The 25,387-nt window shown below is 40.6% G+C and overlaps 1 protein-coding gene across 1 annotated transcript; it reads right to left on the reverse strand.

Annotated features, from left to right (window-relative positions):
• Window positions 1-1,281: 1,281 nt before the first annotated feature.
• Window positions 1,282-6,746, reverse strand: LOC149077912 (receptor-transporting protein 4-like). Its single transcript, XM_089241511.1, has 5 exons — window positions 6,579-6,746; window positions 6,267-6,431; window positions 4,194-4,344; window positions 3,162-3,326; window positions 1,282-1,893 (listed from the first exon to the last, which is right to left on the reverse strand). The coding sequence occupies exons 2-5, from the start codon at window positions 6,413-6,415 to the stop codon at window positions 1,738-1,740; spliced, it is 621 nt and encodes a 206-aa protein (XP_089097637.1). The 5' UTR covers window positions 6,416-6,431; window positions 6,579-6,746; the 3' UTR covers window positions 1,282-1,737.
• Between the last annotated feature and the right edge of the window lie 18,641 nt (window positions 6,747-25,387).

A 25,387-nucleotide genomic window follows, 5' to 3' on the forward strand; every position in this document is an offset into this window, starting at 1 on the left:
TTTTTTTCATATTTATTTCCGATAGTCGAATGTATAACCGGACAGGGCCGCAACTGGATACTTTGTCAGCCGGGGCAAGCACTCATTTTAGCGCCCCGTGCTGGAGCTTCAGAGATGGGTCATACGAATCTACTTATAGCCAGGGATTCTTGAGCTACAGGTCACGACCGAAACTTGATTTTCATGGATCTCCGACATGGGTTGTACGAATTTACTTTCTGCCAGTGATTCTTGAGCCGATTCGCTGTGGCTTCTGCGATCAGTCGTACAAAACCACTTACAGCCAGGGATTCTTGAGCTATGGGCATGGCCCCCCCCCAAGAGTGGGGCTGACAGGGCTCCAGCCCTGAGACCCGACACAAATACCATTTTTTATTTTTTCATGCTATAAATTCATTATAGATGGGCCCGTGAAAAGTCTAGCTTGAGGGCCCACCAAAGATCTCAGCCTGGGGCATTGCCCCAGAATGTGGAGGCCGTGGCGAAAAAAAACTTGATTAGAATGGGTCTGCGAAATAATAACGCGATCCTCACGTATTGTGGTCATACGATTTCTTACTACTATCCTGTAGTAAATGTACTTATTGCGTCACTGGTTTCACTGATTTTGAAAAAAAGTTTCATGGGTCGCGAAGGTGATACTCATGTTGATTTTGGGTCACGGCTGAATAAAGTGAAGAACCCCTGCCCCGAGTCAAAGGTTAAGCGCAACTTCTAGTCCAGCGTCGGGGGCACCAGAACCACTTGCTTCACCTTAGTTGTGGTCCTTGGACTGGGCACTCCTCGCCAAAAAAAAAAAAAATCAACCGATCTGCGAGCTTGTAAAGGTTGAGAACCACTTTCTTTCAAACCGAGCACAACTCAGGTCTATTGCCATCTACGGGCAATTTACTACCTAGTGAGTTGTGTCGGAAGCGTCAGTGTGTGTGTGTGTACCTAACAGTCTGAGTGTGTATCTAGTGTCGTGTTTGATTTTTCAGTGTCGTCATCTATAATTCAGAAGTGAAGTGCAATGATTGAATGACATTTGTACCGTCTGCTGCTCTCTGTGTCGAGACTTTTTAAAAGGGGGAGATCGACTTGCATTTACTCCTCGAAGAGTTGGGAACCACAGAAAACCAACTTCAGCCGACCACAATATGGGTTTGAGAACCACTGCCGATGGTCTCTCGGCGGTCATATCTGTTTGTATTCATGCACAAAATACAGTAATTTCTGATATCGAAAATGAATAAATGAACCAATTCAAAAGATAAATTCACAAGTAAAATGAAATCGAAATGTACTTCAGACTTACATTTATTAGTTTCCATGTAATTCATGAAAAAAAACAAAAATCAACATTCACAACGGGATTTCAATCAACAATGATGAAGAGCAGATCCAGAAATCATGAAGATACCATTTCTCTGAGTAATTTTGAATCCATACATTTCTCGGAAGACAGCATTTTCTCTTTTTTCACGTGATTTTAACAATCGAACTGCGATTAATTCCAAAAAACAAATGTATGAATGTTCAAAAAAATCACACATTGTTTTTTAAGGCGCCTTGAATTTGCTTAATCGGAAATTCACAGTTAAAAAACGTCTCAGAGTTGACAGATGGAGAGAAAACATGAGCATTCAAAACAATTTCAGAGCCGAACCTGCAACCACGCACACTTTAAGATGGTAATTCCCATTTAGACCAAGTCTGACTTCTGAAACACACTTTCTATCTCAGGCGCAAACAGACTTATCTTCTCAAAGCACATACGCCATCTTCACAAGCTTGACATCTTCCCGAATTGTGAGAGGTTTTCGGTTTGCCGGGACGCCTTTTCAGACAAATGGTGGGTCGGCTCGAGCCATAGAATAAATTAGCGATGCGATGAGTTATGTTTAAGAGCACCTAGTCCATCAGGAAAGTGAGAACCATGAGAATATATGTACAAAAAGCACAATATTATACGTTCACGAAAAGAAAATAATTTTATTGACATAAGCTTGGACAGTGAGAAAGTTGTCATTCAAGTATTACGTCAGCATCGATGGGGGTTTCCGATTTGCTGACTTTTGATCACCAGGGGGGTTGGATGATGCTTACGTCATCAACCACCCTTTATGAAAATATTAAATATACTTGATTTCATCTTATACTCGGTGCGCCAAATACGAGAAAAACCTTTCGCTAGTTTGTGGGAACCTGAACTAACATTCCCCCTAATGATAAATCCCTTACAGAGCCACTTCAGCGATCTCTAAATGTTTCACGGATCCTTCAAGTGCTCTGGAAATGTTTCCGAGAGGCTTAAATGCTCTGGAAATGTTTCCGAGAGGCTTAAGTGCTCTGGAAATGTTTTCGAGAGGCTTAAGTGCTCTGGAACTGTGCAACGCATCACTCAAGTGATCCGTAATTCTGCCAAGGATCACTCAAGTAATTTGGGAATGTTCCGCGGGTAATTTGAATGATGTAGAACAGCGACGGGGGGGCGCTTAAATGTTCTAAAATTGTGCCACATATCACTCAAGGGATCTCTAAATGTGCCACGGATCATTTAAGAGTTCTGGAACTGTGTCGCGGGTTACTTAAGTTATCTTTGAATGTGCCACGGGCCTACTTCAGTGATCTGAAAATGTGCCACGGGCCACTTAAATGCTCTGGAATTGTGCCACGGGTCATTTAAGCGATCTGTAAATGTGTAGCTTAGTTCATTTTTACAAAATTGGGTTTGAGAGAGAGGCGGCAAGCTACATCACATAACCTTCAGGGCCATATTTGGTCCGCGGGTCAAGGGTTAACCATATATGGCTTAAAGGGTGGGTCGCAATGAATTTCTTAAAGAAAAATTTTGGAGTTCTTACCTTTCAAATAGCATTGGAAAATTAAAAAAAAATTTACATGAAAAAACATTTTCTCGTCTGGGGGGGGGGGCACAAGAACCCCCCCCCTATGCCCCCCTCTCGCGTACGTTTCTCATCCCACCAATATGCGTTAAGATTCAGAGGGGCAGAGCTGATGACGAAATGTTTCTGACAAGGGGGGGGGGGGGTCAAAAATGGCTAAAAATTTGCTTACGTAATACTTGAACCGCCCCAAAGTGTATTTAGGGTAATGAAACACTATAGGAATTTCATCATTTCTAGATATTTTGTGGTTTTAAAACGAACAATAGTTACCTTATAGATCTCTTCCGGATACCAGATTGGTTTTTCGTAGGTCTCACCATGACATTTTTCGCACTGCTGGCCGTAAAGTTTAAAAACTACGACTCCTTTACCATTGAGAACAGTGCACCAGAATGTCACGCGTCCTTTCATCGACGTCCAACCGTGGCCACATGCCTACATCAATGGAGGAAAATAAAGAAACTGTACGCTCCGCGAAAATAAAGAATACTTGTAGGTACCGCGGTACATTTTACTAGACGTAAAGCAATATTTGTTCTGGTCGTGTATTATGATTCTGAAAAATTCGGCACCAAATTAGATTTTGTCCCGTTTGGACCACAAAACAGTGTCAAAGTAGCAAAAGTTTTTGTTTTTCCATTGTATTTGGAAGCGGTCCAGTGGTGTTTCAGTAAACCCCCCCCCCCCCACAGTAAAACTTCTCTTTCCGATCACCGATGGGGAAATTATTTAATTATTTGGCCGTAAAAAAGGGGTAACCGCATCTGAGATGTCCGTTAAGAGGACATTTATCACGTACCATATCCATTGCATTAATAAGCTAAAATCCAGGGGGGGGGGGACTCCTTTAATTGTAAGGAGCCGTTATAACGATGAAGCATAGACTTAAGATATAATAGTATTATTACTCACAGAGTAATAGTATTATTAGTCTGTAGCACAGAGTAGTAGCACAGAGTAATAGTATTATTACTCTGTGCGATGAAGTACTGTTTTTTTTCCCATGCTGATTCCAATTCGACATAGGACCGCAAAGAGAGTTAAATCATAAAATAGAAATTGTTGCTACATGTCCTCCTGTTGTCAAATTTATTGTGGGAACGGCTACCCTCATGCCATAACTTATCAATCCCTTCTTGGCGTCAAGGAAAACTGAGACAGACAACAGCTTTACTTGACTAATCCGATATCACTCTAACTGTATTTAAATCATTTCATGGATCGATATCAAATATAAAGAGCAATTAAGAGACAAGTAGGCTAATTCGTTTCAAAATACATAGAAAAATCAAACCTTTTTACCTTGCAACAAAATCTAACTTTAGCAGAATCAACAAAAGCATTCCAAATGTTTCCTGATGGTTTACTGTTCACTTCCACCAAATTCCACTCGTGGGGCAAAAACTGTGAACGCAGCTTCCTGAATATAGCTTCCCAGACAGACTCTTTGTTACTAAGAGAAACACAAAGACAAATTCAAAATAGTTCAAAATTTTTTCCATCATCATTATTATTATAATGTTTAATGTCAAATGAACGCATCAGCAATTTCTCTTCAGTTCAAAAACAAATTTTAGTATTCAATTTCTTTTAAATTTTATGCTTCCAAATTCCTTTTTGCCGGCAATTTTCTGTTCGAAACTTTCGTCTTTAGCAACATATAGATATATATATATTTATATATATAAACACATAAATCATTATTCATGCATATTAACAAATTATAAATTCAATTAGTGATAAAGGAAAAACCGCGTGAGTCTAACCATTACCTCCTAAAATACATAGGAGGTAATGGTCTAACCCGATACTGATACGTGTGAGGAAAAACGTTTCTCACATGTGTCAATATCAGGAACATAAATCCGACACAGGCTACCCCCCCCCCCTCTTCAATTTTCACCCTTGATATCTTAAAGCCCCTACCTCCGGCACCCCCACTAATTATTGAAGACTTTCATTCTGTATTTTCATCAGTTATATTTTTGTGTGGGCATATTTTCCTGTTGATACTTTTCAGCATTTCTATACATTTCAAGTATGTATGTCTCTGTGGATACGTCATTTATTAGTATATTTTGTTTACAACTACTTTGTGTAACAAAAAATATGTGTCAAGGGAAAGTCGAAAAATGTTTGAACGCCATACCCCCCTCGCAATCAACTCGTTGAAAATAAACAGACTGAAGTCAAATGAAATAACAGCAAATGATCGTATACCAATTAGTGGAAAATCCCTTATTTTCCGGTTACTTTCAGCAAGTTCAGAAATTACAGCTCGTAATATCGCGTACATCTCTGAATTTTCATGACATTAGGCTGGAATTTTTATATTCCAGCTGAATGATTACCACCAACTCGAGATGGGCCTGCACATAAAAATTAACACTTCTCCGGCGCTTTACTCGAGCTCAGTGACCCTTCTTGTTTGGCCTCCCGTTATAAATCGTAATACACAGGGCCGAATCTGGAATCCTGCGAACTACGTAACCGCATGAGGCACCAACTGAAGGGGGCGATTTTTGAGGTGATTGAGACTAGAAAAAATGTTATTCGCTTACACTTGAAAAATGACAGAACTGGTCCTGACAACACAAGCCTAACATTGTTGCAAGTTTCGAATTCATAAAGTATTACAGTACAATGGTTCCGATACGCCTCGTACTTCTTTTTTTATCAACCTATTGCATGTATATTACGGGATTGATCCCATATATTACACATTATATTTTTATATACTATATACATGTTTACTTTTTTTTTTCTCTTATATTGACTGGTTATTTATGTTTGCTTGTCCTAGCATGTATATGAATATTTATGGGGGAAGCGTAATGACGACAGCACAGATAGTAGCATAATAATTGTAACAGTATAATTTGAATGGACAGTTTTGACCGAATGAAAGAAACGTGCTGAGTAAAGGTCTCCTGGTGCGAACTTTGACCATCAGACTAAGCGCATGGCTTTAGGGCCGGGTCGCAATCAAATATGGCATACTATATACATGTTACATTTTTACCGTTGAAATATTATAATTGAATATAATTGGGGAACTGATCCGTCACTCGGTAATCCTAAATTTGACTAGAGAAAAAATATGAATGAATATGTGCCGGAGTTTACGTTTAAAAATGAGTTACAAAGAAATACAAATTTGAGTTTAGAGCATTCGTAATAAACGCTTCTCATTCTTTCGATACCATACCATTTACACCATCTAATTTGAAAAACTCATCGATCGCATTGGTATAAACCATTTAAAGTAGCAGAAAAACAATCATGAAACAAATTTATGCATTTCTAAATACAAGAATATGAGAGTAATGCTATTCTCCAGAAAGTATTTAAGAATAAAACAATATATATACTCACAGGTTTGGGTGTACAGCAAAAACGAAGCATAGTGATGATGGTCTAAAAACTGAACAAACAGGCAACACGTGAGAAGCAGAAGCTGCTGGAACGATCACAGGAGCCACGGATGAAAATCTATTGATGAAAGGCGATGAGAAAACAACCATAATAAGATGCAACAACCTAAAACAAAAAAAACATATCGATCACAACACGGTAACAAACTAGTGATGACCGGAATTACTAGCAGTATCCATTACAATTATTATATAAAATTACGGCGTTTTCGAATGACAATAACAATAACAAAGACAAGAGATTTAATATTACGATGATTTCACGAAGCGAATCCAAAGAATGAAGTCTTTGCAGTAGACGGTTGTGCGAATGTTTCTTGTTATTGCTGGCACATCAGTAGAACTGATTCAAACTTCGGGCGCACGTGTATGCTTTTCTTTCACCACTAGGTAAAGTTTGTTTACGCTGTAATTCCCGATTACAAAAATCACGAAATACGTAGCTACGCTAGGGTTATCAGGTTTTTAAAATACAAAATACAGACACACCCACTGCTAGACATGCAGCATTTGAGACATCTAGCCAGTTTCGTCGCCAATTTTCACCCAGTAGATTTTCCTCCGTGGCTCCTGTGATTATAAAAAGTGGGGGCTCCCATGATGATGTAAATGTAATCAATGTGACAGCAGTCTTCCAGAGATGTCGGATATGTTTTAGGCCCGTGAGCAGGAACGGATTCCCTACATGCATAGGCGGAGATAGACTTGGAAGTCGGGGGGGGGGGAGTCATTATTGCTGGGGGGGGGGCACGATGATGATGATGATGTCAATTCATATATACATTAGATCAGTCGACTCCACCTTTGACGCTGGGGGGGGGGGCAATGCCCCCCACGCCCCCGTATCTCCACCCATTATCTTTGACCCTAGTCACCCCCCCCCCTCCTCCTCGTACTCTTGCCAAAATCGGGCCCTGCCTATGGGTGCTCAGTTAGAGCCTTATACGTAAGCGTAAACCTGTATCAGGCCCGAGCGTCCACCTCCAACATTTGCCAACATTACCATAGAACTCATATACATATATATAGATTGAGCCACCCCCCCCCCAAGTATTTTTGAGCCCACTAAATATTTATAATTACTTTATGTAGGATAAATTGATTTCTGAATTAGTTCTGATGGCTCACCCGACTCCGATGCCACCAACACCTTTCCCTTGTTTCATTTTCACTATGCAATGCAGTAAATTTGAATTATAATCAAAGTATATTTGAAATCGATTGATGTTTTCGTAGTTTTAAAAAATCCAGAAATTTCTGGTCTACTTCGGAGAAAGTACGGACACAAAAACAGGGCATTCAAAATACGAACGTTTGGTAACCCTAACGCTCATTGAGTATGAATTGCAGAACGGGCATTGTGTCTAAAATACGTTGACACAAAGGCGTAGCGGGGGGTCTGGTCCCCCCCCCCGAAATGTGAGAAAATGACCGAAAAAAGGGAAAAAGATGGCCAAATCCATTGTTCTGTCACTTTGGTCCCCCCCCCGAACGAAATTTCTGGCTACGCCCCTGCGTTGACATCATTTCTATTATGACTCACCAATGAAGATGGATTCGCGAGCAACGGCTTTCCGATAAATCGTTAAAATGAACAGATAGAGAAAGGATTTATCACTATAACGAGTTTCGTTGTAGTGAGGTTTCACTGTAATACACTTTTTATCTAGGTATTTAGCTTAGCTTTTTTTTTTTTTTAAGCCGAGCACAACTCAGGTCTATCGCCATGGGCAATTTACTACCTAGTGAGTTGTGCCGGAAGTGTAAGTATGTGTATCTAACAGTCTGAGTGTGTATCTAGTGTTGTGTATGATTTTTTAGTGCTGCCATCTATATCTCAGAAGTGAAGTGAGTGAAGTGTAATGACTGAATATCTGTACTGTTTGTAGGACTGTTGCTCTCTGTGGCGAGACTTTTTAACGGGGAGATCGACTCGCATTTGCGCCTCGAAATTGGAAACCACAGAAAACCAACTTCAGTCGAACCCTGTGGTGACGGTGGGGCTCGAACCCGGGTCCCCACGATGCGAGTCCGTCATTATGACCACTCGACCACCACAGCGGCTATTTAGCTTAGCTGCAGTATTCCGTGTGAGTATAGTGATGGCTGTCCAAACGAAAGCCATGCTAAAGTTTGCCTCTACGAAGGTTTTTTTTAACAACTGGCTGATGCAAACCTAAGTCGGAGCTAGGTCCGACCGTCCATGTACCGTCAGCTTAAAGAATGAATGAAATTCGTAGCCTTTATAGCCTTAGCGGTATGCGGAGCCGCTGCGCGGTCGTGTGGACATCGTGCTGAACTCTCGTTCTGAGGATCCAGGTTCGAACCCGTGGCACAGTGGTGGCCGGCTGAAGTTGGTTTTCTGCGACTTTCCAGCTTCGATGCACGAATGTGAGCCGTTCTCCCATATGAAAAAGTCTCTCCGCTGAGAGCAGGCAGGCCTACAACACGATACTGACGAAACATGAAAAATTCAAGCATTTTTCATCTATACTTCAGAAAATGGAAGCTAGATGGCAGTATGAACACGAAACAAGCGCAACTCGACAACATAAATACGTTAGAGCCAAGCATACACTCAGAACACAGATTCTCCAGCATATGCAGATTCGTTAGAAATTCCGTAGAGCAGCGGTTCTCAACCTTTTTTGACTCGCGCGGAGCTCTTTCAAGTAAAAAAGTTCTATGGCGGAACCCCGTAGGCCAATTTTTTAATTATTTATCAAAGTTACTGAATTATTTTTACTATTTAAAAATATTTACAGTTATTTTTTTAAATTTTCGTTTTTTTAATTTTCTTCGTGCGGCCGCGGAGCCCCTGGAGAGTGCACAAGGAGCCCCAAGGGCTCCGCGGAGCACCAGTTGAGAACCGCTGCCGTAGAGGAATGTGTACGAGGCGCATGTTCGGTCAAGTACTAGTGGTTTAAGGAGAAGACGTGGGTTCGATACCCCGTGAGAGCAGTTAAGAGCAATTGAATTTTCTCTTTCTTTCCTAAACTCATTTTCGCACCAGCTAGCTGTTAAAAAAAAAAACCTTCGTGCTGATAATGACGTCATCCTAGGATAAAGTTGTTTTTCGCGGTTTCGCGACTTCGAAGCGCAAATGATAGCCGGCGTCTCGACTCCAAAAAGTCTTGCTCCAAATCCCTCACTATCATTCCTCAGGGGCCTGGCGACGAATGCAACATGAGGACCGCCATGTTTGTTGACATGAAAATTTGGAGGGTTCTGACAAGTGGAAAAAAATTTCATGAATTTGATGTCTGCCATCTACGATTTAGAAATACATAGAGTACCAGTTGATAGTTTTTGCTTGCTTTTTTTTCTAAATACATATAATAGATACCAGCAGCATGAGTCCTATTTTTCATTTTACGATTGACTCATTGACGACCTTATCAAATTTTTGGATGGATGGTGGCAAGAGCGACAATATTTCTATACTTCAAACTCAGTTAGTGCTTGGCTGATCCTATTTTTCCGGGAAACAAATAATTTTTGATTTCAAATAAGGAAAACATGTGCATTTGGCAATTTTCGCCAAAAATGATGACAAAGGTGAACAAAAAACCGCCAGTTACGACGGAAATCTTGGAAAAATTGTGGTGAATGAAGGCCTCAACTTGAAAGGTCTGAGGGAGAGACGATATTAATTCATATGCACATATATGTTTTGATCAGCTGAACATATCTTTGATGTTGATGGGGGAGGGGGGGGGGTCCTCCATGCCCCCCCCCGTATCTCCGTCCGCATGCACGAAGGCATAAGCGGCGATAGACTTGAGAAGCTGGGGGGAGGGGGGTAGAGCACGATGATGATTTCAATTAATATAAGTTACTGACGCATTGACCGAAAGGAAAGGTTTGGCCAAAGTCCGACTTTCAGAAATAATTCGGGCTTTGGCTGGCCAATTCACGTAGTGGCAGGAGGTCCCTGAGCAAAATTGGATGAGCTGATGTAAGAGCCGCTATGGTGGTACAGTGGTCGTAGTGACGGACTCTCATCTGAGGTCTAGAGTTCGAACCCCACCGACGTCGCAGCGGTGGTCGACTGAAGTTTGTTTTCTGTGGCTCCCAACTTCGATGCGCAAATACGAGCCGATCTCCCCGTTGAAAGTCTCGACACAGAGAGAAACAAGCTTACAACGGACAAATATTCAATCGTAACACTTCACTCATATAGATTGTGGCCCTGAAAATTCAAAACAACACGACACCAGATAAGTACATAAATTGTTAGGAACCTATACACTCACACATACTTCAGGCATAACTGTATCGGTAGTAAATTGCTCGTGGCGATAGACCGGAGTTATATGAATGAATGATGTAAGAAGGTTCGGTTGGTGCCAAATTCATTTTTTTTTCATCGCCAACGTGTAATTACACGGCTATATATAGTAACTGTATTGGATTAGCTCCACGTGAGGAGAGAAAGAAAAAGATAACTTTGAGGAAAAAAAAACTATTTGAGAAAATGAAATTTATAAAAAAGCATAAGGTTTTTTTCCGACAAATTTCAGCATCGTGACTGTTATTTGGAGCGTTGCCATAGCTAACGTGGACATAACTATCACGAAAAAGTACGCCAACTTGGCGATAACCCCCGAATTATGTCTTTTGTTGTAAGACTTTTGCCAGTGATCACCGGCAAACTTCGCGAACTGACTGGACTTGGCCGGTCAATTTACAACAAAATTTTCCAATTCTCAAACTAGCCGATTTTGGGCTTTGGCAGTTACATATACAGTATATGCATCCACATAAGATCAGACGGCTCCTTCATTGACGTGCGTTACCCCCCCCCCCCAACGCTCATGCATGAAGGTGAAGGCAGACCACTTTATTCTTCCCTCTTAGACTCGGGAGCTTTGAACTGAAGTTTTTTCCCGGGAAAAAGCCCGCATTTTAGAGCCCGTGACTAACATGAATTATATTTGGTTTATTAGCGAATTCTACTTAAATACGGTTAAAATTTTCAGGATAAAACTATGAGTGGCCACAGATTGATGCCCACTTGTTGTCAGTGAACAGTGCATTTTAAACCAACAAAATGCATACCGTATATCATAGGCGTACGCAGAATTATCTCAAGGCAGGATTTTCAATTTTTTCCCCTCGGGGGGGGGGGGGGGGTTATGTTTTATCATGTAAAATAACACTATAATCTCGGCTTCCCCGCCTTGCGTACGCCAATGCCGTATATAGTCGGCTATAAGTCGACCTCCTTACTGCAGGACATCTGACCTTTGAAGACCGGACATTTGACTTTGATCCCAATTCACTTCAGGACCACCAAAACCGCAAAGAACTTAAAACCCGTCAATTTAAGCCGCCCCACCCCCAAAAAAAAAAAAATCAGCGCAGTTTATTAGGCCCCTTTCACACGGAGCGGATGCGGATGCGGAAGCGGGTCCGCATACCCTTTCACACGAGCACTGAAGATGCGGGTGTTTCGCCCGCATCTTTAGGTTGAAATTCGTGCATAAAAACTATTTTTTCGCAATTTTTATAACTGTTTTTCTCCTTCACCCCTGATTCAGTGCCCATATGCAGCCTAGAGGTATTCTTTGGTGGTTAAGTCTAGAGCCACATAGAATATGGGAATAAAGATATCTTCATTCCGATCCTCACAAGTAGTCGATGGGAGAAAATGTCTTAAAATATTTTCAAAAGATTTTGAAAACAAATCTGTCTTTCCGGAAAAATATGAAAGAAAAATTCCAAAAACATCCAATGTTCGAAAAATCCAATCCAAAAACATCCGAAACTAATATGTTCCTAAAAAAAAAATTCGGGAGATATCAAAGAATTTGCAAGTAGAAAAAAAGGGGAGGGGTGGGGACGTTCAAAATGTCTGTGCTTAGAAATATTCACATCACAATTCTGTCTTAGGCCGGGATTACAGTATAAAAGTTTTATAAAAGTTAGTTTATAAAACTTGAAAAATGCAACCGATAGGCCGATCAGTTAAGTTCGCTCGAATGTAACAGATGTGTTTATTGATTACATTTTTCAAGTTTTATAGTGTAATACCAGCCTTAGGCCGGGATTACACTATAAAAGTTTTGTAAAAGCTCTTTGATAAAACGTGAAAAATTCAACCAATATTATCTTATTGGTTGAATTTTTTGAATGCAAAATGTGTGTGCGTGTTTGTGTGTGTGCACCGGTTGCATTTTCTGGAATGCAACCGATGCGCCTATTGGTTGAATTTTTCAACTTTCATAAAAGTTCTTTTATAAAACTTTATAGTATAATCCCGGCCGGATTACACTATAAAAATTTTATAACAATTATTTAAAAAAAAGCAACTAATAAATTTATCGGTTGCATTAGAGCAAATGCAACCGATAAATTTATTAGTTGCTTTTTTCAAGTTTTATAAAATAACTTTCATAAACCTTTTATAGTGAAATCCCATCCTTAGATTAGTCATTTCTGAAATATAAAATTTCATTTTTTCAAGTTTATAGACTGAATATCGTGTAAAATAAACTTGTAGGTATCGGGGGAACCACCAAAAATATTCAAGTGCTAGGGTCTTCAAACGACTTAATCCGGCCCTGAGTGAACGTCGTACGGGGATAACGTTGTTTATAAAAGTATTTTTTTTAAAGTTTAAAAAAATTAACAGATTAAAAATTTAAAAAAATAACAAATATTTAAAATAATATTTCAGATATTTATATTTTTAAATAATTTAAAAAATTTAAAAAGAAAAAAATTAAAATATTTAAATTAAATTTAAAAGTTATTAAAGTATGTAGTCAGTTAAATATTCGTAATGCACAGAACGGCTTATCATTTTTGTTCCGTCAGTGGCCGTTGTTGGCAGGTCTTATTGTATAAAATTGTAAAGTATGGACAAAAGGCAGTTAAAGTTGCTATATCTCAATCTCAGAACGAAACAAAGGTATAGACGTATGTAGGTACATTATATTAATGAGCAGGGACCATCATATGGTGTTTTATGATGGTCATTTTATCATTATGGCAAATAATTAAAAAAACTTCCGTGAAAAATCACCTTCAAAAAGTACCCAAAGATGCGGACGAATTCGCTCCGCATCCGCATCGTCTGAATAGCCCCGAATAAACCTATTGTCAAAACTTCTATGTGCGGATGCGGAGCCCGCACTTAGGTTTTGACACATGCGGACGACGTCCGGACCCGCATGAACATTTCCTAGGTGCGGAGATTTTTCGGCTCGTCTGAAAGGCGCAGTATATCCCAATTGTTAAAACTTCTTCCGGACCCGCATCCGCATCCGCTCCGTGTGAAAGGGCCCTTAGGATAGATAGAACCGCTCACAACTCCGGACTGATGCAAAAAGCGACTTACTTCAATCGAGTTTTATTTTTAACTTTCCAATTTAGAAGGAAAATGACCGTGTACAGGGTGTCCTGTAAGTGCTAGCGTGGCCTTCACCTCATCAGCCGTCCGTCGTAGATGTATGATTCCAATTTAAAAAATGCTCAAAAGACTTCAAAAATTACCCTGTACCAGTTTTCAGAGTGAAAATACAGTGTGTGTCACAAAATACGAAACTCTAAATTTTTATACGCTCCCCCTGTGCTTTAACTTCGAATTAGAAAGCTGTTGCCCTGTCTCTTTCCTGAGGCCAACAAAAAAAATTCCAAGTTGTAATTCCAAAACAAAAAACATATCTCTAAGTGTAACATTCACTGAGATATTCGAATTCAAAATTCGGAGAAAAGTTGGGGAAGGATACCATAAATGAGGGAAAGCAGCGTTGTGTGTCCGGTCCGTTAGTTTTCGCTGTTTTTCATACTTTTTCTCTGATTTTTGAACTAGAATATCTCAGCGAATATTGCACTTAGAGATATGGGGTTTTTTGGCCTCAGGAGATACAGTGGCAACAATTTTCTTATTGGAAGTTAGAAGACAGAGGGACCGTTTTAAAATTTGGAGTTTTTCTTTTGTGACACAATGTATTCTCACTCTCAACTGATGCAAGGTGATTTTTTAACGCCTTGTGAGCATTTTTTAAATTGGAATCATATCTCTACGGCGGATGGTTGATAAAATAAAGGCCGCATTAGTATTTACAGGACACCCTGTACTTTCCATGCAATAAAAGTTACAATGAAAAATGAATCAAAACTCAGTTTCCCATCTATTTCTTCTTCTGATTCTTCGAGCTCTACATCGAAAGCCAATACGGTGTGACATGTTCGTTTTCATCTCCACAGCTGTGCTCGTGTGCTGTCATCACCGTCGTCACGTTCAAAGAGGTCTTCAGTTTCATAAATTCCTTAAATAATCTTCGAAAAGCTTGTTGATGCTCATATCTAAAGGCTGTAAAATCGACGGAAGTCCGCCATGTTATCAAAGCCAAACGACATTTTTTTCATTTTATTTTTTTTCTTCGGCTTTAACCACTATGAGCTATAAGGAAACCTTTTGGAAGGCATTCCCTATAGCTCAGTGGCTTTAATGACGGACTCGCATCGCGGAGAGCAACAGTCCTACAAACAGTACAAATATTCAGTCACTACACATCACTCACTTCACTTCTGAGATATAGATGGCAGCACTGAAAAATCATACCCAACACTAGATACGCACTCAGACGGTTAGGACACGCACTTACATTTCCGGCACAACTCACTAGGTAGTAAATTGCCTATGGCAATAGACCTGAGTTGTGCTCGGTTTGGAAAAAAAAAAAAAGCTCAGTGGCTTTAATCATCGAAATCCCCCCCCGGGGGGGGGGGGTCAGTGTTTTGCTGACAAGGGGGAGGTGGTCAAAAATGGCTGAAAATCTGCTTACGTAATACTTGAATGGCCCCTTATGATCAATTTGTTCTTTCCTGGTGGTTCAACCGTGGTGTTTGGTTATCCGTCATGTTCATCCACCCCCCCCCCCATTTCAACGGATAATCGAGGTTCTATTACTGTATGTTGCTGATCAGAGCCGCCCTTAGAGGTGTGTTATAGGTGTGGTCAAACCAGGCCCCACGCTTTGACAGGGGGCCCGTACTCATTGAAAATCAACAACGTTAGGGGCGTGTATATAACATAGATTCACACAACACGTTGCGACATGCACCGATTCGTTAAAATGGCAGGGGAATGTGAACGAGGTGCATATTCGGAAAACCAAGTAGTAGTAGGGCTCCTTGAAACACTAGGCTGAATCGTCCACCATCTTTAAGCGAAGTGTGACGTCAATATTATCATTATAACCCATCGTAAGGTGCCCAAGGATGCGGGCGGACTTATCGTCCTCTATCTTGGAGCGGAAAAATCTTCTTTTTTTTCAAAACAACGTCTAATCGTTAAAGAATAGCAGGATAGGGAACAGTGATTAGCTATAACGACAATAATGGCGTCATATCCCTCCCAAAATATGGTGGACAAGTCAGCCCTTTTAAGGAGTCCTACAGCCAATCGATGTTCCCTGCCCTTCCGTTTTTAATGATCCGACGTCATTTTGCGCATGAAAGTAGTTTTGCCACTCTTTTTTCCAGCATTGCCTAGGTCAGGGGTCGGCAACCTGCGGCTCTTTGGATGTGAAGCTGCTGCTCTTTAGTTCCGTACGCAGTATTATATTATATAGTATTATATTTTTAAAATACATATTATACATATTTTTTGATAAAATGTTTTTTGATCAATTATATTTCATTATGCCCAGCTTCTCGTATGTGGCTCTAAAAATTTTGTGGCTCTTTAAAAACTTTGAAATTTTGTAAATTGCAATTTTTGACTCTTCCGACTCAAAAGGTTGCCGACCCGTGGCCTAGGTCTTCTTCAACCACCTGCTCATATCTCTTCCTTGAGACAGAGTGGAGGGCCATGTGTGGGATCTTGTTGGGGGAAGGATGTTTTGCTGCTTCAATATGGCGCTAGCTGACAGAGCTATGGTTTTAAACAGGGGCGTACGCAGGAATAAGCTTTGAACGAGTGGGGGGGGGGGGGGGGAAGCACACCGTATTTTGGAGAAGTACGGCAAATTTCTTCGGGGAAATTCTCGGTTAATAACCTTCAAAAAGTATTTTGAATTAATTAACGGAAATTGTGAGAGAGAGATTAAGATGATTTATATAAATGTATTTTCTTTGGATATTTTAATCATTTTACTAAAACACTCATAATTCTTGATTTTTGATCGGTTTTTTTTTGGGGGGGGGGCACGAGTCGCTGTGGTCCTCACTGCGTGCGCCTCTGATTTTGAATCTATAAACTGTCAGGTATATAATTAACTCTAAAAAAGTTTAACTATTATAAACACAAAATTGATAATTAATAACAATAAAAAAGTCCTATAATATTAAAATGCGTCAAAACAGTGTTGTGCGAAATTATCAAAAAGTGTGTTTTATTTTTGTTTCGGGAAGAAATCACCTTATTTAATGGTGAATTTGAATGCAAACAGACGTAAGAATGCATTCTCAAACAGACCATCGATTGTTCCTAGATCTTACATACGTATGCAACTATGAAAATTCCATTGCAAAGGGAGGGAGGTGGTGAAGATCTTTATCTATATATTTCAAAAGTTTCTACTCCTGCATTCCACCTTGTCAGAACACATTTTTCGACGGGAGATGGTTCTCGATCTTCCTCTTCGTAATAGCTGTTAGTGGTGATGCTAAAAGTACCGCTACTGTCCTTGTTGTCACCGTGATCGCTGTGTTTTAGTCACAGAGTAATAATACTATAGAGTGCGCGCGAGGGGTTACAATGTGAAGCAAAGATCCGGAGTCACGTGACTCCAGTCGAAAGGCTGGTCAGGGAATCTCGCTGGCAATGCTTTCCTTATGGCTACTCGTATGACGATCTACACGCGCTGTCTTATTTTTGATTAGAATGGCCAACACTTGCGCAGCTTTCGGATGTTCTGAGCGGTTTAGGAAAGGGGGACCAGTATCCTTTCACAAGGGAATACTTTTTTGCTTATTCCTCTTCTTATAAATTAAAAATTGGAATATTAAATTGACGATGCAATGGATTTCTGACGTAATCTCAGTTTTTAACGACTCCATTTTGGATTTAATTCAATTAAGTTCCAAGTTTTGGTAAAATTCAAATGTCATGAATCATTATTAAATGTTTTAATAGAATTTATATCTTAAGTCTATGGTTTTAGTAATGCAACGCAGTCCTCGTAGACACATTTCCCGCTACTCTCGAGGCATGCATTTGTATCTCCAGAACCACCGCTGTTATTGTCCCAAACACTCGAACAATCTTGATATACGCTGCTTCCACTGTTGATGCTGTTCGCATTACTTCCAAAATCTGTATCTTAGTCGGTATCATGTATCTCGAAGTAGTCGTAGTATGAACTAGAATTTCCACTGCTGTTGGTGCACAGCTCCCGGTGCGATACTTACACATTTTCCTCCCTCGTCAATTCCTTCATTGACTGTTCTTTAAGGGAAATGGATGGACCTCAATCAATTTTTCAGATTTCCTTCGGCACAAACTATCGACATCCGTGAGCGTGAAAGTTTCGTTCAAGTCATCATCTAACACCTCCAAAGACCTCCCGAAGACCTGGCCAGAAGAAAACCGGGACTGTCCCGGGAAATACGGAACCGTACAGCTAATCACGTAGCTTTAACTCAGTGTTTCTCAAGGTGTGCGTCATGGCTCATAGGAGCATCACCAACCTTTGTCAGTGGCTGCAGATATTGATTTGTGTGCCTATTTATGCCTTGAAGTGGTTGTTTTATAAATGAAAATATCTACTAAACTATCCTGGGGAGCCGAAGTTAAACCAGGAATAGGTAAAGGGAGAAAGTATGATAAAAGTTCGAAAACCACTGTGCTTTAGCCTCTTCGATAACTGGCTTAACTATTCGATCTATTGTTTTTCGTACCTGGTCGTCTAACAGCGGTACAAACAAGTTAGGTACAGTAGACGCCGGTTATTAAAATCACGGACAATGTTCTCATTCGTGTATTGTTGTCACTTTGGTTTAACCAGACTTATTCTCTTCTCTGCAAATTATCGTTATCAGTCTGCAAGATTATGTAAGACAGGAGTGCGCAACCAAATGCGGCCCGGCAATAGGTTTCACCCAGTCCATGAAAGCTGTTCCGGTAGAAAAGTATCAATACGCTGATCATATTTTCATTATAAAAATACGGGAAATCGGATTTTACACGGCACATCGGCAATTGTCACCAAGAAAAATTTCCAAAGGTAAATGAAGTTGTCAATTATCTCTGAAAAAGATATGAACGACAAAGTAAATTTGCCAGTTATCGCCAAAAAAGATGTCAAAGATAAATCTCTGGTGATCACTCCAAAAGAAGAAACAAAACTGTTCTTTTTTTTTTTACTCAACGCAACGCAGGGAAGCACTTTTTCTTGCTAGCAGAAAAATGGGGTATAACGCAGGAAGATATATTTTTATCTCAGTTCTCTATTTCTTAAATCATTTCTGGGCAACAAAAGAGAAAGCAAACTGTCCAGTATGGCGGCTCGAGCTTACCTGCCGCCCGGGTGCGAAGCCTCATATGCTACCCCCTAATGGCGACCCTGGCAGGAGGCTGACAGGGCTTCAGTGAAGGTGACCTCAAGATAAACCTAATATTTTTTTCCAGAAAAAAAGCCGCACGTCACATTGTTTACTGTGCAAAATGTGCGTGACAATACGTCCCGATTTTGAAGTAGATTTTTCTGGTTTTTTTTTTTTTTTTAATTATTGTAGAATTATCTCACCATTTAGTTTTAGTTTAGAACCGAGCACGCCCAGGCTCTGTCGCTTTTGCGATATAAGCTCATTGATCGTGAGATCGTGAAGTGCCGGAGAAAACTGAAACCGGCAAGCCAGCCGGGAAAGCACACCCGGGTCGGACCAACACCCCAGCACACCCTCGCCAACCCCCCAAGCAGCACAACCACACACCCAATCCCCGGGCACATCACCGCTCGACAATGTCAGGGCTGCACCGCGAGTGCGACTCCACCTCCATCCCGACACCCGTGACAAGTAGGGCCGGATTAACCATTAAGCAAAATAAGCACGTGCTTAGGGCATCAGTACTAAAGGGGCACCACAAAAAGATATCATATGGTATTTCTTTTTAATGCACGATTTTTTTTCAACATCGATCATCCGATAGAAGATCCTAAAATTTTAAGAACACTTGATTGTATAGTTGAAGATCATTATCACAAGGATAGCACAAAAGATGAGAATCTAATAACATTGCAAACCAGACTTCACATTATTGCTGAGTTTTTCTCGATTAGCTTTTCACAATTTTCATTAAAGTACGCCCACGGCTGTCTTAACATTATCATACGCCCACATACAAAGCGATTTTTCTGAGAGAGGAACTACTGCCTAGATAAAAATTCCTACCCACCTATTTGCATATTTACTCTTGAAAATCGGAACTTGACACCCCGGTGCCAGAAGTGCCCAGATAGGCCCCATGCAGTTCTACAGAATAAGGACATGATTTTTGTGGGTCATTAGTAGATCAACTGTGTAGTTTGATCTGTAGAAGTAAAAGAAATGCTACCAGGTGTAAATTACAAACTTGAGATTTGTATGTATCTAAAAGAAAAAAATACTCAATATAACGGTGATTCATCAGAAATAAGACACCTATTGGCAGGGCCGGAACTGGATACTTGCAACCACTCATTTAGGCACCCCTCCCTGAAGGATAGGTTGAATGGTGAAATTTGCTCCCGCATTTGGGATGCGCCCGAGGCACTAGACCCGCCTTCTCCCCCCCCCCCCCCCACCTACTACTTGCGGCCCTGCATATTGGTAATATTATGGCCATTCTAACATTCAATGGTTTCTCCTTGGAGTGTTGCTGCAGCCTTTATCTCATCAACCGTTCGTCGTAATGTGGTATGGTTCCAATTTTAAAAATTCTCAAAATGTGACCAGAAATCACCCTGTACGAGTTTTGAAGATGAAAATACAGTGTACACAAAATAAAAAAATGTAAATTTTTTTATGATCCCCCCCCGTCCCCAACTTCTAATTAGACAGTTGTTGGTCTTTCCCTTCTGAGCCCAACAAACAAATTACATGTTTTTAACTGCATTATTCCCTGAGATATTTAAATTAAAAAGTCTGAGACGGGTCCGAGCTTAGGAAGGCCCAATACAAAAAATTATTTTGTTGTTTTATTTTGAATTTTTTTTGTTTAATTAATGTAAATTAATAAAAGTAAAGGAATCAAGCATTGGAATTCCATGACCCCCACAAGGGTGGGGCTGACAGGCAGGATCGTCGTAATAGCATCATGGGCCCCGAGCCAAGGGATTTTTTGGAGGCCCTACCTGAAAAATTCAGCTACGTCTCGTTTATCTGAGGCCCTTCGGGCACAGCCCGGGATATGGGAAGGCATGCGTTAAGACGGCACTGCCTAAGTGTCCCCCTTTTCAGTTTTGAATCTGGTAACCCTATCTGAAGGCCACATAATCCGTATTTTCACTTGTTTGTTCGATCATCCATATTTGTCCGAATTTTTTGGTGGAAAGAAATAATTATTTTTTCTACATAAAATCGATTATTGCCAATGTACGAATTTTGTTACCGAAATTTTCTCGTCTCATAAAAAAACTATGCTGGAAAATATAACAAAAAAAAGGTCTCTCTCTCTGTATTTTTTCTTCATCGCATGAGTTGCCTGAAATTTCGAGATTAGATGGCAGCATCAACAGTACATAAATCAAGCAGTTTTTTTCGTTAGCCCTGACTAAGACTCCGCCTTGGCAGTGCTGAGAACGGTGTCCTCCAACATCTTTCGTCGGAACATCACGTGACTCGGTGAGAACAAACACAATCCCCCGTTATTTTCTTATGACATCCACAGGAATTTAAAACAATAAATGAAAGAAATAATTTTTCAGCATCGATGAGATAATTACAGAATTGATGAAAGAGATAATTCCATAATTAATGAAAGAAAATATTCTAGAATTAATGTAAGAGATAATTTCAGCATTAATGAAAGAGATAATTTCAGCATTAATGAAAGAGATAATTTCAGTATTAATGAAAGAGATAATTTCAGCATTAATAAAAGAGATAATAATAAAATTAATGAAAAATAATTCCAGAATGTAGGAAAGAGATAATTCCAAAATTAATGAAAAAGAGTTAATTCAAAAATTAAGGAAAGAGAAAACACCAGAATTAGGGAGCAATAATTTCAGAATTAATGAAAGAAACAAATCCAGAATTAATAAAGGAAATAATTCCAGAAAATTAATGAAAGAAAATTCAAGAAAAATGAAGGAAAATTCAAGAATTGATGAAAGAAATTATTCCAGTATTAATGAAAGAAATTATTCCAGTACTAATGAAAGAAATTATTCCAGTATTAATGAAAGAAATTATTCCAGTATTAATGAAAGAAATAATTTAATCTTTTTTCACCTTTAGAAGAGTTTATCCTTTTTTAATCTTTAAAACCCAATATTTAGAGACCGAACTGTACATTTCTATGGGAAAATTGCCAGGCGGGAACTTTGTTTTCGCGTGATTTCCTTGCATTTGATGTCGCTGCCGTCGCGGCGGCTGGATGCTCCCTCCAGTAATGTAAGCTCGATGCAAGTATCACAATCTGTCGTCTGCTTCTTTCCAGGTTACTTGTTTTGGACGTCTCCTTGTGACTTGAAATAATTATTGAACTGGAAGTTCGAACTTCCAGTTCTGTTTGTGAGCTTAGCTTGTAGGGAACCGACTTCTTGTCTGTCGTCTGCTCATTAAGAGGTTATTTGTTTTTGACGTCTCCTTATTCTCAAATAAAATAACCGAACTTTCAGTTTAAACTTTCAGTTCAGTTTATGAGCTTTGTTTATAAGGAACTGAGCGGAGTTAAGAATATAGTTTTTTTACATTAAACTTCATCATCACCACATGAGTCACTTTTAAATTTGAGATTAGATGGCAGCACATTACTATAAAGTGAAGTGTGGAAAAATTCACTTTTTACGATCTTACCTGTCGTCTGCTTGTGTGGAGGTCCTTTGTGTTGGATCCTTGGGTGTTGAAAAAGTTACTGAACTGGAAGTTCGATCTTTCAGGTCAGTTTATAAGCTTTGTTTATAAGGAGCAAAGCTGAATGAAGGAATTTAGTTTTTTATACCAGAGCTTCGTCATCACCACATAAAGCACTTCTGCTTTTAAAAGTAGGTAGCAGCACCAGCAATGTTTTTAAAAATGAATATTTTGAAGCAGTCTAGAGTATTAAATTAATTTTAATTCTCTTAAAATTGTTAGCGCCATTGTGAATTCGCTGCAAATGCTACAAGGCAAAAAAAACTGCTATTGCGGACGGCGTAACGTTTCGAGTCACCCGATATATAACACGCGGCGCTAAAAATCTATTCCTAGGAAAACCCGGCTATACGGGACTCATTACTTCCTAGATACAATATCTATAGGCCGTACTGGCCTAGCGGGAAGACTGGATGCATTTATCGCACCCACGTCCTGCAGTAGGGTCGCTAGGTTGGGATCTTTGTTGGGGCCTTAGAGACCAGATTTTTCACTGGTTCCTCGATAAAGAATTTATAGTATGAAAAAACAAAAATTATGAGAAACTAGGCTGAAACCTTTCAGCCCCCACAGAGGCCATGCGACCTGTGCAGCCACATGCGGCATCTCTCTAGGAAAGGGTGCCAATGCTGGCCAAATCCGAGTTTGAAGGTAAAAAAAAATGTTGAGCTGAGTAACGTCATCGGGGGCACCAAAAATAGATCCCGCGCGGGCAGAGATTTCTTTCTCTTTTCTGCCCCTACCAGGGACCACAACTAGAGGTTTGGTCAGCTGTGTCAAGTAAGCATTTTGGCACCCTCTTGTAATGTTGAAGCAGAGCTGGAAGCAATTCAGAAAAGAAACCATAATCGGTGTTCTTAACTAGGGACGATTGTTTGGCCGTGCGACATGCGCGGCTGTATGGAGCACCGCCAGGTGCATATCCAGGTCGATGTGTCGGGAGAAGCGCATTGTGTAAGTTCGTTGGATCGTCCCGTATTTTACGGGGCAGGAAAATTTTCCATCTTCAGTTGCGAATAAAGCCGAGGCAGAGATCTTCAGCAGCAAGTAGAGCCGAGGCAGAGATCTTCAGCAGCAAGTAGAGCCGAGGCAGAGATCTTCAGCAGCAAGTAGAGCCGAGGCAGAGATCTTCAGCAGCAAATAGAGCCTAGGCAGAGATCTTCAGCTGCGAATAAAGCCGTGGCAGACATCTTCAGCTTCTAATGGAGTGAAGGCAGGTGGATCCAGGGCGATGTGCCGGAGAACCGACTTCCTGTGTAGGTACATTGGATCATCCGTATTTCACGGGACAGACAAATTTCTCCCACATTATTCGGCTCTTGGGAGGGGCGATCGCTCTCCGGCTGGATCTACACTTCGGCACTGCTCTAAGAGGAGTTCGAAATTCGAGTTGAAGAAAATTAGAAGCTTTGTCGACAAAAAAAAACGTGGGCGGGGGCACCAAAAATAGGTTCCGCACAAGAACAGATATCTTCTCGCGTCACCCCTGTTCTTTTCGCATATTGGTGCATCAGGCCCCTCTCCACCCTCCAGAATCTCGGTAATAAATTTATAAAAAATCATGGATCCCATATCCTACACCATGGCTCCTAGGTTGAGGTCTCTGGCACAACTCCCAAGCCAACATTTTTCATGCTCCCCTCTGTGTAGTAAGTTTTAATAATAAGTTTTTTTAATGTGGGAAAATACACAAAAAAAAAAAGATAATTATCATCCCGTGTCTGCTCCCCTCTAGTTGCGGCCCTCAGGAGCAACGTGTCTTGTGACCCGGGCGTCGGATCAGAGCGGGTGGGTACCAAAATGCGTCCTTGCCCAGGCTGACTAAGCATCTAGTTGCAGTCCTGCCTACTCTTGTGGGAAGGGCCGCAACTAGTGGGGGTGGGCAAGCGGGTCCAGTGCCCCTGGCACCGGATCAGAGAGGGCACCAAACATTACAAAGGGCGCCAAAATGTGATCTTGCCCGGCTGACCAAGCATCAACCCTGTTGTGACCCTGCTTGTGGGAAGGAGCCTATTGGAGTCCACTCAGGGACGTAGCGTGCCTTCTCGGGGGCCCCGGGGAGACTTTCTTGGGGGCCTCTTGAAAATATTTATTATCATGCAAAGTAAGTGTATAGTTTTTTGTAAGCGTCCCCCATTTGCTCGAGGCAGGACTCTGGTTTCCCCAGCCCTTTTACAAGCCAGGGTCCACCCGGGGGGGGGGGATGCTCAGAATAATAGGATTTGGTGAACTTTTTTTCGGAGCATTTTTCATATAAATTATTAGATGAGTATTTCCAGCCAGAAGGAAGGAGGGTGGGGCTCCGATATATCACTTTGTTCGGGTGCCAGGGCCGTCTTAAGAGCACCATGGGCCCCGTGCCAAGTGATTTTTCTGAGGCTCTACCAAGCAAATTTACATGTATGCTCCTCGAACATTTCAACTATATCTCATTTTTGTGAGGTCCCTATTCTCTTGAGGCCCCACGGACTGTGCCCGGGTGGGTCCATGCCTTAAGACGGCACTGCTGACAAGGCTCCAGCCCTGGGATCCGGGACAACAACCATCTTTTTTTTTTTTCAAGCAATAAATTCATTACAGAAGGGCCCGTGAAAAGTCTGGCTTGGGGCCCGCCAAAGATCTCAGCCTAGGGGACCTGCTCCAGGATGTGGGGAGGGGGATGTGGAATTCACAAAAATGAAGAAAAACATTCTGAAACACGTTAGAACTACATTTGAAAATGTAGATTAATTTAAAATTACTACAGCACATTCCGCGCTTAACACGGTCCCATTTAAAAAGTTTTCTCGCTTAGTACGACTTGTTTAAGTGATCTCCTAACTTTTACTAACCCTTATTGAAATTTCCCGTTTAAAACGTTTCCCCACCAACAACGTTTTTCATGAGTTTTTGGAAAACGCTATAAGTGGGATTCACTGTGTATGAGCTCTTCGGTGTTACTATTTGTTTAAAACCAATAGTTTCTTGCCACAAACAAAGTGCAAGATTGTAATCTCAATATTTGAATATTCAAATTCGAAATTCAAAAAGACGCTCTGGAATAGG

The sequence above is a fragment of the Pholcus phalangioides genome, unplaced genomic scaffold (assembly GCF_987345545.1).
Source record: "Pholcus phalangioides strain wild (caught in Gottingen) unplaced genomic scaffold, Ppha-v1.0 ptg000014l_1, whole genome shotgun sequence".
NCBI lineage: Eukaryota > Metazoa > Arthropoda > Arachnida > Araneae > Pholcidae > Pholcus > Pholcus phalangioides.

What these genes read in the sequence shown, in the direction of transcription:
- LOC149077912 (XM_089241511.1), bottom strand. Translation starts at nt 6,415, where the DNA reads ATGGTTGTTTTCTCATCGCCTTTCATCAATAGATTTTCATCCGTGGCT. An exon ending in TTTGCTGTACACCCAAACCT is followed by an intron (nt 4,345 to 6,266) that starts GTGAGTATATAT and finishes TGTTTCTCTTAG; the next exon opens with TAACAAAGAGTCTGTCTGGG. An exon ending in AAGTTAGATTTTGTTGCAAG is followed by an intron (nt 3,327 to 4,193) that starts GTAAAAAGGTTT and finishes CCATTGATGTAG; the next exon opens with GCATGTGGCCACGGTTGGAC.